Source organism: Clupea harengus, chromosome 10 (assembly GCF_900700415.2).
Source record: "Clupea harengus chromosome 10, Ch_v2.0.2, whole genome shotgun sequence".
Lineage (NCBI taxonomy): Eukaryota > Metazoa > Chordata > Actinopteri > Clupeiformes > Clupeidae > Clupea > Clupea harengus.
The window spans coordinates 27,995,092-28,012,464 of NC_045161.1; the positions used below are offsets into that span (position 1 = coordinate 27,995,092).

General features: G+C 41.2%; 1 protein-coding gene across 1 annotated transcript; it reads right to left on the reverse strand.

Moving 5' to 3' along the window:
* Positions 1-294: 294 nt before the first annotated feature.
* Positions 295-17,148, reverse strand: adgrl4 (adhesion G protein-coupled receptor L4). The gene is made up of 16 exons (XM_031574682.2): positions 17,001-17,148; positions 16,618-16,752; positions 14,758-14,910; positions 10,640-10,789; positions 10,455-10,525; positions 9,717-9,890; positions 9,249-9,432; positions 8,163-8,276; positions 7,540-7,739; positions 7,058-7,237; positions 6,021-6,224; positions 5,340-5,560; positions 5,171-5,237; positions 4,864-4,955; positions 2,291-2,459; positions 295-623 (listed from the first exon to the last, which is right to left on the reverse strand). The coding sequence occupies exons 1-16, from the start codon at positions 17,044-17,046 to the stop codon at positions 561-563; spliced, it is 2,223 nt and encodes a 740-aa protein (XP_031430542.1). The 5' UTR covers positions 17,047-17,148; the 3' UTR covers positions 295-560.
* Between the last annotated feature and the right edge of the window lie 225 nt (positions 17,149-17,373).

The window sequence follows — 17,373 nt, forward strand, 5'->3', positions numbered from 1 at the left end:
TTTAGCTTTTAGCTATTTATGTGGTAGCCATATGGTAACATTGCATGTAAATATAGCCACACAGAAACACAGAAACACAGAAACAAACAAACAAACAAACACACACACACACACACACACACACACACACACACACACACACACACACACACACACACACACACACACACACACACACACACACACACACACACACAAACACAAACACACAGACCTAGAGAACATTTTTCTGATTTGTTAATGATCATCTAAGGCACAGTACACAAGCAAAACACACAGGGAAGACACATCATCTTTGTTGTATCACAGAGTGTCTTTGTTACAGAAGGTTTTATTGGTTTCCTGCTGTTTTCTTCTTCAATATATTCAATTAAATAATCACACACACACACACACACACACACACACACACACCTACACACCTACACACACACACACACACACACACACACACACACACACACACACACACACACACACACACACACACATGAACATATACATGAAGGAATCATCAGTCCGCTGGAAGAGATCATTGACTCCTCTTACTTGTCCTGTACTCATCTAAGGCATTCGAAACAGCATGGGATATTTTTGAACAGCCTGTAGTACTCCTCTTGAATCTATGAGAAAACATATGGAGAGGGTGAGGGTGAGGGTGAAGGTGAACGCCTTTCCCCTAAAGAGTTTATGTCTAAAACAGGCTTGCTGTGCAAACACCAACAAGATAGATAGATACTTTATTGATCCTGAGGGAAATGTAGGCGTTTGGTGGCCCGTGCGAAACACTCAATAAAGCACTAATACACACAAGAATTACAAAACCACAGCAGGGTAGGGGCAGTTTATAGCCACCAGAACCACTACAGTGAGCTGGCACCATGACAGACTGTGTCAGTGGAGTGTGTATGTGTGTGTCACTATGACAGAGTGTGTCAGTGATGGTAGTGCAAATGTAAGGTGATTAACAGTAAAACAATAATAATTACTGTAAATAAAATAAAAATTAGCTCAATATATAAACACATAGCCAGTAACCGACAGTCCTGCTGCCTAATGACAGAATGCAGGTGGGCATGGGTAGCAAACGGAGAGGCACCAGCACCTTATAGTCAATCTCACCCTGCCATCGCTACGAGGAGCTGAAAAGCCATATGGCCTGGGGGACAAAAGACTTCCTCAGTCTGTCTATTGAGCTGGACTGAGATAGCAGTCTGCCACTGAACATACTCCTCAGTCCTCAGTCTGTATATTGAGCTGGACTGAGATAGCAGTCTGCCACTGAACTTACTCCTCCACAACAGCACAGTTGCCTCCAATGAAAAGGTAGCTGACTAGCTAGCGGGTGTGTAATGGTGATATATTTGGTCACATTGTGCTGTAAAAGCTGTTCTTCGGTTTTCACAGGTGTTCCCACATGGAACACATGACTACATAGTGAAGAGTGTGGGTACATAGCAGGAATGACAGGGGTGTTTTTATCTCTTCTTTACAAAAACACACCTTAAATATGTCTTTAAAATGGTGAAAAAAAACAACACAAGGTTAATTTAATTCTCAGATAGAACTGAAACACCTCTCAAGTCATTAAGTCATTTAGTTTTAGCTTTTAGCTATTTATGTGGTAGCCATATGGTAACATTGCATGTAAATATAGCCACACAGAAACACAGAAACACAGAAACAAACAAACAAACAAACACACACACACACACACACACACACACACACACACACAAACACAAACACACAGACCTAGAGAACATTTTTCTGATTTGTTAATGATCATCTAAGGCACAGTACATGATGACTATGAATACTGGTGTGAATTTGGTCAAACAGTTTTAAGTTTCTCTATTCTGTTCATTGCTTCTATTGTCACTCTTTTAAAATGTGAATACAGTAGCTATGAATCCTTGATCCACACTACCAAAGGACGGTGAACTGACTGTGTGGAATTATCTACTGGTTTCTACATTCTGACACCCCAGAGTCAAAGTTCTCTTCTGACAGATGGCTTAGGTCTGGCTGTATAGCCGTGCATGTTTCTTCAGCCACCTCTTCGTTTAGACTCAACCTTCAAACCCTTAAGGAAGCCATACTCAAATATGAATGTGTTTCTATAAATTAGCCAGTAGTTTAACAGTGCTTGTCTTGCAGCACAATTAAACAGTCCATAACATTGCATGCCAATGAAGCAGAGAGAGACTATCACAAAGACAGAAAGTAAATATAAAGAAATTAAACCTCATAGTGGTTCAACTTGTCTGAAGACACATTTTGGTCTTACCTTTCTGGATAATACACAGAGGAAGATGAAAATAAACATCCCTTGGAATGCGTTGGCAAATGTGAAAAGGTAAGCGGTCAGGGTGGTTTCGTTGAGGATGTGCAGAACTCCGAACGTCCAGGTGGCCCCCAGGACAAACAGGAGTGCGAGGGCCCCTCTTGCACACGACCTGAAAAATGGCCAGAGAATGTTTTAGTAGAAGGGCCCAAGTCTTGACCAGATGACCACACACGCAAAACATAGCTAACGGGCCAACAGCAACCATTTTGCTGTGATTAGTTTTGTCCCTCTGTTATTCCACGGTATCATATGTGTATACCATTTTGCAACAAAAGACACACTGGGGTGGAGGAGATGGTGCTAATGACTTAGTGTGTTCATTTAGCAAATTGTTGACATGAACTTCTTTAGCACCTTAGACGAAGAGAGAAGAAGAAAGAAACAAGCTAGGGCTGCGTTCTACAAGGATCCATAAGTTTGTCAAGTCAAGGAAACAAGAGAAACGGGACGTTTGACAGTTGGAAGAAAGGACCTGGAGGTGTATCTTCAACAGGAACAAACTGACAGTCGGAGGCATGTGGAACTTGTGTTACAGGCAGACATGCCTCCAGGTGGAGTGAGTCTCCAATGTATGAGCGCTCGCCCAGGTGGAGTGAGTCTGCAATGTATGAGCGCTCGCCCAGGTGGAGAGAGATTCTGCAATGTATGAGCGCTCGCCCAGGTGGAGAGAGATTCAAGAGGTTGTGCACTGTGCAACAGGCTGCATTATCTCCTGGCCTAACGGGGTGCCTTATAGTGTCTATAAAGGGCTGCATTGTCTCCTGGCCCTAACGGGGTGCCTTATCTTGTCTATAAAGGGGTATCTATGGAAGCTTATGGTGATTGTGTGGGAAAAAAGGAAAAATTCCAAGGATGTGGCATCGGACAGGGGTTATTTTTGTTCTAAAGGAGAAGAACGCAGAGACTATAGGCTAAGACTTATCAATCTTTTTTAATGTGGAAGAGATCTTTTTAATGTGGTAGCAAGGGGGTTGGTCTCCTATTTGAAGGCAAATAGTTGAATAGATATTTCGTGCAGAAAGTGGGAATCCTAGGATTTCCTGGATGTTTGGAACGTAGTAGTATGATTTGGCATTAAATTCAGGCAGCAAGGCCAGAAGGCAGAGACCTCCGTGTGGGGTTTCTGAGCCTTCCTAAAGCCTATGGATTGTTGCCACACAGTCTGTTGTGGAAGGCATTCAGTTACTTTCAGGTCCCTGAGAAGATTTCAGTGTTAGTCAAAACATATTTTTAGGATATTCAGTAACTGGCAGCATTTGGAGTCTGGTATGTACCCGTCTGGTATGTACCCGTCATACTACAGTGACAGTCTGAAATGGGCAAGGATGAAATTTTTTTAGAAGTATCTATCAGTAATGGAAAACAGACATGGTGTTGTATTCTGAGTGTGAGCGCATCGTTTACTTTATTGAGATGCGAATGAAGAAGCCTTTGAAAGTAAGAAGTATGCACAACTGGTAACAGGAAAGAGGTTGGAAAGCACACACTGAACCAGTGAAGAGAGGTGTTAGAGGCTTTGTAGCTCGATCAACCATATTCTGTTGGATTTCGGTTTTTGAGGACGGTCCCTCAAAGCAGCTTTACAGGAGTGGTCTGAGGATGCTGAGAAAACGATATGTGAATGAACCTGTTTTATATGAAGTAGCTTGATGTTGCAAGAGGTTCTTGAAGTTGACATGCTGGCATACTTTGAAATACTGATCTTCTGGTTTTTGGCACACCTAGGGCCTGTATCAATGGGGCATGGGCATAGCTGAAGAGACCGTAGTTAGAGCCACCTTCATCTATGAGGCAAAAATATGGCTGAAGATGGCATATTTAGAGCGACCAGGGTTGTTATGGGGAAGTCTCTCCGTAATGCACGAGGTGTACCTTGAGGTGTATGTGTTGTTGTGTCCGGTATTAACATGTATCCTAACCCATCGTGTGTTTGGAGGTGTTTGTGCTGTTGTCTCTGGTATTAACATGTATCCTAACCCATTGTGAGTATAGAGGGGGGTGGGTCTGGCAGACACTACTGTTGAGCCTTCTGGAGGTGTTGTGGGCCTAATGCAACAAAACACTGATGAAGGACAGTGCCCACTTGACAACTCCAGTGAAATGCTCATGAAGACATCTTTGGTGTTGGTGTTGTTTTTAACTAGTGTTGAGTATCGATATGATGGTTGTATTGCACCCTGTTGTGTTATAATGCTTAGGCTAGGTTGTTAGGTATGAGTCATTGCATGTGACAGTGGAAGGTTTGGCTGTGGGAAGTACCCAACCAAAAGCACAAGGAATTTAACATCCTTTCCTGTGTATAACTAAAAACTAAATTACATACTAGAATGGAAAAATGGAACAAGCTGATTTAAAGGTTCCAATCCTGCATGATTAAGCCACAAGTGCCAGTTCTGGCAAATGTCCTTCTGAGAAGAAATGACATTTTCAGTCCATAAAAATGTATTAAATTGAGGATATATCAATTCTGAACTCGTTTCAAACAATGAAATGTACTGTTAGCAAACTCTTACCGTATATTTTCAAAATGGCTTATTTCTGGTTTCTTCACTGCAGTATGCCGATATACTTTAAAGATGATAACAGCAAAGGCCAACAAGTTAACCTAGACATAGTGAACAAATTAGATTTAGCATTTTTTAAAGAAAAAGTGAAATGATCAGATATGAGAATGAATAAAGTCATGTGCAGGTATGATGAAGAGGTTCAAAACAAATTAAACAAAACAATTAAACTTTTTAGTATACTTTATAACTTTAACTGAAGGTGAAAGTCCAATAGTATTAGATGTTTTGGTGTACATCTAAGAATGTGTCTTACCAGTATAATCAAACATGCAGGACCAATGAAACTCCAGATAAAGTTATTTTCGGTGCTCAGCCAACACCTAAAAACAAGAAGAAATGATTCACCGAGCTGAACACTTGTTTTCTAAATATGTTACTCAAACACACTCATTGTCATAGGGCCTATATACAGTTGTACTTACACTGTGTTGGTACCATAGTATTTGGAGCCTAGTGTGGCAGATATGGTGACTACAATAGCGGGGCTGCCATATCCAAACATGTAGAAGTTGCGGTGCAGGAAGCCCTTGTTATAGATGACACCAACGACAAGCAGGTACAGGTGAATACCCTCAATGCACATCCATGCAAACGCAGCCAGGAAGAAGTAATGCAGCAGCCCAGCAATCACGGAGCAGAACAGCTGGAAGGGAAACGATGCAATATTGATTAGGATTTGACAAACAAGTTCACATTTAAAAGTCATTTCTACACATGAATAGATTTAGTAGGTGATAGTCTGTGATTTGATGTAAATAACTAATTGGTTATGATGCAAATAACATCAGTAATTCATAAGGCTGAATTATATATTTAAGTCTACTGTTACTCAGAGGTTATATAAAGAGCATCATTAAGTGACGAACGATATTATTTATGAAGTAACTAAATCAGATGAAACATGCCATAAACACACATCAAAAAGAAAGGGAAGTGCGGGGGAAGTTTAAATGGCCTTAAAACTTTCATGTATCCAAATAAAACCAAATGGAAAAATACGAAGGCAAAATGTTGACACAAAAGCCAATTTGTACAGAACTTTTAAGAATACGTTTAAAAAATCATGTTGTTGTGAACACGTTTGAGTACACAAGTCTGCTCACTTTGTGGGCGTGCATGTTGATGCCGACTAAGAAGATGAACTCGGACATGAAGAGGCTGCAGCACAGGTTCTTGTGTATCGTGGTCCTGGTGCTCTGGATCTCGCTGAAGAACCAGAAGGTGAAGATGCACATGGACAGACAGATGATGGAGATCACCATGCCCAGCTGGGTGATCCTCGTCAGGATGTTGTAGTGAGCCACAAGCTGATGGGGGAAACCGTTCATTTGTGTGATTCACTCTTCATATGCATTTGTGATGAGAGATCCCTCTTGATATTGAGCGTTCTTTTTTTTTTTTTTATGTACCAATATACGTAACACAATACTACTATTAGTTTGCCCATTTAGGCGTAAATTACATTTTACTGACCTTGGTGACCACAATTAAGTCTTGCGATGACATTTATCGACATAAAAGCTATATCGTGCTTACTAATTCATTGTTTACAAAATAGTACCTAAGGACAATTAATCTTGGGGCCTGGTAAAGCTATTAAACCTATATTGAGAAAGGCCCGTGATAATTATCGTGACTACGAGCATGCCGACTTTAACTCTAACTCTAACTTAAAGTACGCATGCATACTTTAACTCTATGGGTGCGAGCATGCATACTTTAACTCTATGGGTGGGAGCAGGCCTACTTTAACTCTATGGGTGGGAGCATGCCTACTTTAACTCTATGGGTGGGAGCATGCATACTTTAACTCTATGGGTGGGAGCATGCATACTTAAACTCTATGGGTGGGAGCATGCATACTTAAACTCTATGGGTGGGAGCATGCATACTTTAACTCTATGGGTGGGAGCATGCCTACTTAAACTCTATGGGTGGGAGCATGCGTACTTTAACTCTATGGGTGGGAGCATGCCTACTTTAACTCTATGGGTGGGAGCATGCCTACTTTAACTCTATGGGTGGGAGCATGCATACTTTAACTCTTAATCTGGATGGGAGCATGCTAACTTTAACTCTATGGGTGGGAGCATGCATACTTTAACTCTAACTCTATGGGAGGCATCCACTGCAGACTCACATTGGCCCGTCCTGAGGACATGAGGATGGCGAAATGCGTCAGGTGATTGCAGGTGCATGTGGTGTGGGAGCTGTTGACATGAGATCGTTGGCAGCCCTGCAGGGCCCAGTGGCCCTCCATGCTGTCCACTGAATACTCCCAGAATGCACATGAAGTCATGTCGGCCACAGGGTCAATGGGCTACACGACGATGGAAGGAAACAGAAAAACAGAAAACTTAGAAACGTAGTGCCACTCAAATGTGATTAACTTACCAGTAATTCCACCCCATAATTATATAATGTTCAAAGCAATTCAGCACAAGGTAGCATATATATAAATATAAATATATGTATCACACATCACACTCTGTATTTACAACTAAAGAATCACTCTTGGAGGATCGCATTTCTTGTTGTCTATCGTTGTTTTCATCTCCTCTAAACTTGATTTCACAAACTCACTGCCAATCAATGAAAACCAGAAACTAAGAAGAGAGGTACCTCAGAATGTTTCAGAGTGAAGAATACTTCTTGAAGTGGGTACATCTGAGGAGAACCAATGGCAGCTGCTATAACATCGGAATTCACCGTGATTGGACCAGCTGCAGCAAACCTCGAGTAATCAACCAATCCTGGGTCAATTTTGGGCTGTAAGACCGTCCCAATATGTCTGTACTGGAGGAACACTATGGAGACACTTCCTAATGTAGACAAAACAAACACCATGCATATATATCATAAACCCTGATCAGTAAAATATCATAAGTACCTTCTTCTAGGTTGTTCCATTTATGTAGTGGAGTATAATTCTGCCAAGGAAATACCATGGATAATAATATAAAATGCCTCTTGCAGTGCTAAAATGCTAAAGCCATATAACCAGACAACAGAAGCTTTTTAGCTTATTTTGTTTTAGGTAAACTAGTGACATTGGAATGATCTAATCAGAGCATTTTATTATGCCCCATTGACAGTGTGCAATCATTAGTTTGGTTGAATTCTCTCCAATTTGTAAACTTCATTTTATTATGAGGAAGACTAATTGAAATTTAATGGATTTTATATTGTATTGAATTGAATAATTACATCTGATTTTTTAAAATAGACATGTTGCAAAGCCTTACCACTGGAGGGCACTTCTCCATTGTGCTTTGGTGTTAACACAATAGAATTCACTCCCAGGGAAACAGCTACCTTCTTTGTCTTCTCCTGAGCCTCTAATGTGTAGAGTTTTAATTCTGCAACACAAAACATGACGTCAGTCACTATAGACACCGTAACCATGGAGAGAGAGAGTCCTTCCAGGTGGCCACTTTGATCAAACTATTTACTGCAGAGCACACTTGTCGAGTACACTTAGAGGGGCGCAGCTGTCACTCTGATCATAAATAAAAGTCCAGAAAAAATCTGGCATTCGGGGAGACAAACCCCAAAAATACACATTAGATCTCCAGGGTTGCCTGGATGGCTGTACTGTTACTACATTGCCATGGTGTTGAGCAGAAGGTGCAGAGACCATGGACATCATTGGTACACTAGAGGGCAGCAGAGCACTAGGCTTATAAGCAAAGACTACAGTAGGAAATCTGCCTTCACCTTATCAATTAGCTTCATAACACAGAACTTAACAGTCCATATATTTCCAGCCTCATACCATACATCTTTCAACATATTTTGCTTATACAATAGGCAAAGTCCGAATAGCCTAGGGTTGTTATGATGTTCATTTTATAAATACTGGTGTGAAATGACAGTCGTGTTCAGAAGGGTGTCATACTTGCCCAGGTTAATATCGATTCAGTCTCAATCTACCAATTAAAAGTTTTAACTTACATTGGCAACCTGCAGCAGATGTAATTGAACCTGGATCGACTGGTTGGAGGGCGGTGACACTAACCATTGTACCACCAACACCTGGAGTCTAACTCCCCTAATGCACCTAATTACACCTAACACACCTATAGTTAGACTTGTTTACATAGTGCTGTTGCGTGTAGCAGAAGTAATAAAGCAGCGTTCATGATTAACTGATTAAAATAAATTAAACATGGAACTGACCGCTGTGTTAAACTGAACAATCAGCATCCTTAAAAGAGATAGCTGAGCTTTAAATGAATATATCTTGTACACCTGCACACACACATGCATGAACACACATGCACGCACACACACACACACACACACACACACACACACAAAGATGATCTTACCTACGTCGCCTTCATTGACCTCCAGATTGGTGACATTGTGGCTGTTCTTGGCCAAAGCCAGAGTCCCCTGCTCCACGGAGTGGAAGAGCTTGGTCAGGGTCTGCTCCCTGCGCCGCTCCTCAATCCTGCCCCATGCCTCCAACTCATGACTCTCCACAAGGTTGTTCACCGTCTTCACAAAGTCCTGCAAGGCAATATGGGGGAAAACTTACAATAGCTCTTCATGAATTTTTATTTTTACTTTTTAAAGTTTTTTAGTTTAAGTTAGTGTTCCCAGCCCTTGCGGGATAACTATGTGAGTCGCTTTGGATAGAAGTGTCTGCTAAATACCAGATCTTGACCTTTTAAAAGCAGTCCTGCAGAAGTTATTACGTAATACCAATATGATGATATATTTGATATACTGCTACAACTAACACATATTTAGTTCTCGTGTGAATCTGACTGGTTTGACCAAAAGAGAGTTACCGTAATGACTTCCTTCACAGGGACATCCTCATCAGAGTGAGCTCTTCTCTCAAAGTTCAGCGCTGCACTGGAGAGGGCCTCTGTGTAGGCGATCACATCAACTGGGGTTAATTCTCCCGAGGTCTGCTTCTTCATCTCCTCCAGCATTTGCTGCGGATCGGTGAGACTGCTAATCTGCAAGAGCAAAGAAGAATCCCAATGATAACACACACAGAGGAAGGAACCGTTTTGAGAATCCGTGCCACATTCAGGAGGACAAAATGTTGGATTATCCTCTGGTTTAAAGCTCTAGTGAACGCCTTTTTCAGTGGGTATAATAAGCTAGTGAAGAAGCATTTGAGGACCCTTGTCCCTCCAGTTATGTGCAATAGGAGCATTTATTCCCAGGTTCTGTAATTAATGTTCACTCTCTTATTGCGTCTTATTCTTTAACTGCTAACACAGGTAAAACCTGATCATATGGCACTAAACAAAGCTACTTCAAGTGGCCGATGCTATTACACATAATATTTTTGTCATCTAAAAAATGCATGTTTTTGCATCTTTAACTGTAGTTTCTACATTGTTGGCTGTGCTGATTTTATCTTAATTGTTTTTGTATCACTGGCTGTAGTTGCTATTTCTTAACATTAGAGGACAGCACCTGCACATAAAATGTCCACATCCGTTCGCTGTTTACGTTTTCACTTTTCAATAATATACTCCCAAAAAGTCTATTCTTCTGGCTGCGAAACTCACATTTAGTAGGGTGTTTCTGACTCTGTTTAATAAACACTCTGCGTCCTTGTGGCAGTTGGGGAGAGGGTTCTCTGAAAAATAAGAAACTGTGTAAATGGCAGTGATACAGTTCTATATATGCTGAATTAAATATTACATTTTATTTTATACATGTTTAATTAAAAAGAGAAAACCAGCTTATGTACTTAAACAAGTTGTCCGTGTGTCTGGTTGAAATAACTTGGCTCCTGTTGAGGACACGTAATCTCTTTGGCACGAGCAGTGAAAGGATCCATTAGTGTTATGGCAGTTGGAGAATGGCCCACATATTTCAGTCTGCTTGCATTCATTGATATCTGCACAACAAACAGACACACTTTGTCAAATGTTTCTAGATACATATTTAACACAAAGTTATTTTTCACGGTTCCACACACAGCACCAACTATTGTCACAGTGACACACCCTTGGAACAAATGGGTCATAAGAATTAGCGTGTAGATACTGTTTTTGTTATGAATACTTCAGTGTAAATGTTCAATCTATTTATATCTTCGATTTTGCTTTGTAGATGCGTGATAGGATATAGCTCTGTGTTAACGTAGTTGAATGTTTTAAGCATGTGTGTGGACAAACAGCCATTTGTGCATGATTGACACAGAGAGTATTCTACGGTCTAATGTTACCCACAACCCACCATGCAAAGATACCATGCCGAGATTATTTCACAGCACGAGTCCTTGAGTAAGTCCATTATCAACACATACTGCAAGACTGCAATAGCCTCTAGTCAGAAGAGGTGTTTGTAAAGGGGGACCATCATTTGGACCTGCTTCATGATGTCAACACCACAGGTGTGGATTATAGATGAAAAGGTTCAGAGGGTTATAAGGAATTCATGAACAGACTAAATAGCCCATTGCTTTTACCCATCCTTGGAGGGATGGATAGGGTGCTTATGCAGTACCTTTCAACTGAGAGGGTTGTAGCCCATTACTTTAGGGTTTAAGGATGGGATGCAGTACCCTGAAACCCTTTATTGGACTTCTGCTCCGGCGGTTTGTTGCTGCAAGAAAACCAGATCACCACTGGATCCAACCACCAAGATCACAGTGAACTGTGAACCTTGAGCTGGATTAAAAAAAAAAAAAAGCCTTTCTGCAGTCCGACCTCAGATCTAGTCTAGCCTGTTTGAACGTTTCAAATGTGACGTTACCCAGCTGGGTCACATGCACCAGTAAAACCCATTTAGTTTACTGCCAGATCATCCGTGTGACGTCCACCACTCTGATGCTACGAGTGTTCCAGGAATCACCGTCCTTCTTTTGGGCCAGCTGTGTCCGTGCACCGATCTCTCAGCACGAATCTGGACATCCTGTAGGTGATGTGGTATCGAGGGGGGATCTCTCCGCCCCACACACAGGGGGCTATGGGGTCTGATGTTAATCACACAGGCCACAGCACACCAATAAAATCATATGGTCTCATGATCGTTAGATCCCAGGCGAGGACGAGGATGGCTCCTTGTGTCATTCTTATCAGCACCAAACATGTTCCTGTACATTATATGTTATTATTATACGGCTCTTCAGAATGTTCCAAAAAGTTCCGTTGATTTGAATGGGCCATCCCAACGTTCGCCGGTGAATATTTCCTGATATTCACCGCTGCGAAAAGATATTGACCGCTGTCATTGGCAACGGTTTTTTTTGCTTCTAATTCACATCTTTCATATCATTCCGCAAGTAGTCCGGTCATTTAACGTAACAGACATTGTAATTTGAAGTCAGCAAGTAATGGGTTGCTACGCAACACCTGAAACTTAAAAGTTCTATTTGCTTGAAGAACTATTTATTTCTTAGCGGAAATCACGAAACGGCAACTAAATCATTAAAAAGAGGTATTTTGGAGGAATGTCTTCTATAGTTTTTGGCAAGTAACCGTATAATAAGCGGGATAATGTATTGTCCGGAGGTCATTATCCAAAAATAAATCCCGACGGGGCGAACAACACCCCGACGCGCAGCGGAGGGGTGTTATTTCGTCCTGAAGGGATTTATTTTTGGATAATGACCGACGGCTGAAGCAGATGGAATGTAAATACAAGGATGTGGGGCCCAAACTGTGTCTTCTAGACAAATGACGTTACTGACAAGGTACAGAAAGGAAGCCTGGACATTCCACTGCTGAGCGCACGCAAACAGGAACGTTTAGTAATGTGTGTGTGTGTGTGTGTGTGTGTGTGCATACGACTGAAACTCAACAACGATGTCACGGCTGGGGAGACCAGTGTGTTTGTTCAGAATGGGCAAGTTAAACCAAATAGATTATAAAGGAATTGTAACATATCTACTGTAATGCAGGTCTCAAATCTTATGCAGTAATCAAATCCTAAATGCAAATTACAGATGACATTTGTGACATAATACAGTAAGTAAATGTTATGGGTGGAGCTGACAAAAGGCATATTTTCCAACCACTAAGGCAACTGAAGCTGTGCAAATTTAATTATGAGAAAACATCTCAGAGAAATGTCACATATATAAACACTCCTATGCTGAATGTGTAGTGGGATCAGCATTCATTTACACACACACAATATGATGCCACAGAAAATATGTGGTCTAGAAATACCAGTCCTAGCGTCTTGAAAGAGGGCCCACCAGTGACCAAAGAGCCCGCAGCACATCGAAGAGTAATAAGAGCCCTCCACTTCTTTTCTGGCTGTCTGTTATCCTTACCATCTTCCATTGTCTTTACGCTTTCATTGTTGGTTAGGGGCAGCTCTCCACAGACCAGTGTGGAATCCCATCTGCTCCTGAGGCGGATCCTCGCCTGGCCTTTCTGATGACCTCAGTTAGCCTCTCTTGCATCAAAGTCAAACCCCATTCACATGTTGAGCTCCATCACGTCAGACCCCATCGGACCCCATTTGCGTGTGTGTGTGTGTGTGTGTGTGTGTGAGTGGCTCGGCAATTTCACTCACAATACTCCAGGTTCCTGTTTCCTGAACGGATCACTATGGCTGTCCCCACGGAGAGCTTTCCCTTCCTGCTCTGGGCATTGCCATCTTCATCTCCGTTTCTCTCCCGGCTGTCTGGAGGCACACTTGTGGCAGCCTGATGTAAGCATGGGCCCATTTCCTGGTCTGTTCCAGGGGTTTCTTTAAGTTTCTCTCTCACAGAGATATCCGATGGCAACATTCCAACCGCCAGCTGCACAGCTGTGTCTGGTTAAAGTTTGCCTCTGCTTCCTTCACTCTCTCCTCTAGGGCAGAGACCATAGAGGGAACCCTAGATGTTTGAAGATGTGCAAACACTGTCTTTGGATGGTCCAACATTGTATTTTCAAGAAACTACCAGAATCTAGACCACACACAGGACATTGCACTGGACCTGGACCTGCAATAGAACCAGTACTCCTCCTTTGTTGATTTGACAAATACTGTTGATTATAAAACAATTGGGTTCTATTGAATTATTTAGCTGTTTCTGATTGGACGAGAGACGTTCCATGAGTTGGAATATCCCAGGACATCCCAACTCGGACTTTTCACAGCTAATAATAAATCACTCCGCGATGAAACATTCTATAGCACGTTGATAAGCGATAACCGTTAATTCAAAGTTCTTATAATTCCAAAAGACGTTGACAATGGAACTATTTTTTTGTTGCGGAGAAACAATGGCGAAATAAACATTTTTTAATCAATAACTTCGTGTTTAAATGTTAATTGGTTGACTATAAAATTGTTTTATAAAAGCAATATAGTACTCGTGCGAGTGGGGTAGGTAAGGGATATTCCCACGGGTGATGTTGCCTGCGCCACTCGGCCTCCGGCCTCGTGGCTACGGCCGAACACCACCCGTGGGAATATCCCTTACCTACCCCACTCGCACTCGTACTATATTGCTTAATTATAAAACAATTGGGTTCTATTGAATTATTTAGCTGTTTCTGATTGGACGAGAGACGTTCCATGAGTTGGAATATCCCAGGACATCCCAACTCGGACTTTTCACATTGATAGCTCTGCATCCTCAGAGTTTTGGCCAATGGAGCTGATGTGGCAGCATAGGCGATCTGACATGGCTGGGGTGGGTCGCTAGCAGGTCTCTGCTTGTGCTTCAGGAAGTGGCTTGGGCAGGACAGTTTGATGGCTGAAGTCAATGCTTTTGCCAACCAGTTGGCCACAACTTTTTGCTTGAGGTTAACCATGTTGTAACTACCACACACGACAAAATGTTGCTCTGTGATATTTATCAGTGTTGCTTTACATAATAAAACAATGTACAATGTTCAGTAAATTGAGTTTCATCATTACCTTTACAGTGGGTTCCATCATTAGGTTGAAACTGAGCCTCCCCGTTTGTAGAGGTGAAACCTGGTTTGCAAGTGCAGTGATAACTTCCCAGAGAGTTGGCGCACGTGGCATGGCCTCCGCATATGTGTGGCACTCTCTCACACTCATTGTCATCTGTGTGAGGAAACAGTGGGAGAAAAATATGTTTTACAAAATATGTTTTTAAATATAAAAATATATTTTACAATATTTGACAATTTCTCTGGAAATTATCAAATACCTCTCGACTACCTGTCACTGGTCAGTACCAGTTTGACTTTTCTAAATTGTAAATGCATTACAAACACACAGAAAAAGTTAAGTTTCATTATGTACATACATACTGAGTTGCTACATTCCTGCCTGATTGCCGTGACATGGCCTACTCTGTGCAAGGTATTCTTAGCTGTCCTTCTGGAATATTCTCGAGAAAGAGATGGAATGTCAGGAAATATCTGACATAACAGATTCGGAGCGAGGCTGACACGCAGACATGGGAACAGGGACGGAATGACAACACAAAACTCCATTGTTGTCACGAGGGGTCCAAGCAGCCAAGCTGTATTTGCTGATGATAAACATCATTATCCTCTGAGCAGGAGGGGGTTGTCTTAACCCCCGTAACTCTTCGTATTTAATGATAAACATGAAAAGGTCACCTCATGAAAACACCCCGTCATGGTGCCCCCCCGACAAACACACCTACAGTACCACTAACATGTTACTGCATGGCACCCAAATACACAAGTCACAACACCAACAAGCATGACAAAAATATTATATGTTTATATATATTATATCACAAGGATTAACCTGCTGATCCTTGGTTGTTCTCTAATCTCTTGGTTGCACTGACTCTTCACAGTGGCTCTTTAGAGAGTTCTCATTGGCAAGCGTCACTTTGCTTACTATGCTGCCAACAGCTTGATCGAGGGAACTTGACAAGTCTAGCTATTTGGCAAATATGAGACTGGTTCATTTTAAGATGTTACCAAATAGTCTTAGCTTATCTTTAAAGGGCAATGTTAAAACTTCACAAAAGTCAGAATGTACCCCCACTCGTACTGTCCCCAAGACTATCCAGTCTCGTGTCACTGCTTTCCCCAGAGATCCTCCATACAGAGACATTCTCATACATTCACCCTGGCTATCCACTACGCAGTTCAATTTAGTTCAATTAAATTCAATTTTATTTATATAGCGCCAAAACAATAGAATTGTCTCAAGGCGCTTAGTAGTTTTGTGCTTTGTGTCAGACGACCCACAAAAATAACAGAACAGTTTTTACAGCAATTTGTCACCATGATATATAACCATAATACATCACTTAGCAAGCTGGCTTTCATCAGTACAAACTGGGATGTTTTAGCAAGCTGGCTGGCTTTCATCAGTACAAACTGGGATGTTTTAGCTAGACACCTGTTGGCTGGCATTTTCTGAAATTAAGATGAAATGTACTAAATACTTACTCAACATTTCAAAAAATATTTATACTTATTTGATTCAATGAACATATCATACTACTTATTTAATTGTATATAATTATGTCACTATGGTGTATGTAATCAGAAAACATAGCACTACGTGTGGTTGAACACGGATTAAAATGTGGGACCTAATATAGTAAACAAATCTTTATAATGTGTTCAGTTCTCCCTTTTTTTGCCAGTAATGAAATAATCATTATAATGTGTTCAGTTCTCCCTCTGTTTTGTCAGTAATGAAATAATCATTATAATCTGTTCAGTTCTCCCTTTTTTTTGCTAGTAATCAAATAGTCTTTATAAAGTGTTCAGTTCTCCCTTTGTTTTGTCAGTTGTCAAAAAGGTAAGTTCATGTTACCTTGACAGTTATTTATTCCATTCCCGGTATATCCATCTTTGCATTTGCAGGTCTTGTTCTCACACTTTGCAAGATTATGACATTTTGGGCAGGTGTCAGAAAATATCCCTTGTGTAAGGACACAGAATATACATGCTAGAGATGAAAAGCAAAAGCAAGGAAAGAAATAGGTCATTGTATCACAGAGCATATATTACATAATTATCGCACAAAGATGAGGCGACATTATTGTCATCTACTTTATCCAGTGTCCTTGGTTGGTTAGGTGAGAACTTTAACGTCACTAAGTACACTCTTACTATAGTTAAAAAAATATTCTTGTTAATTTGTAGGAAACGTCAAAATATATCAGTAAAATAAAAAAGAAGTAAGAAATGGTTTACCTTCCAAAAGCACAAGCTTCATTGAGGAGTTTAGCAAATGCGACATTTTCCAAGTGAAGGCGACTTACAGTACGTGAGGACTCGAGGATGGTGACGTCTGGCGTTTCCCCACGCTTTTCCTGTTGTTCTAAACCTGGCCCTTCCTGTTCTGATGCTCTATCAGCTATGGCAAAGTACAGAGGCTACAGAGGGACACACCTATTTACTGGAAACAATATCCAGCGGGATGTGGATTCTTGGTCGGGTCTGATGACATTTATACACTGTTTGCAAAGCAATCTACCCTACCTAATCTACTGAAAACTAATTGAGGTCACAAAAAAAGTGTGTTTGTCTTTCACATAAGCATTTTGAAATGACTCTCATTTGTTGC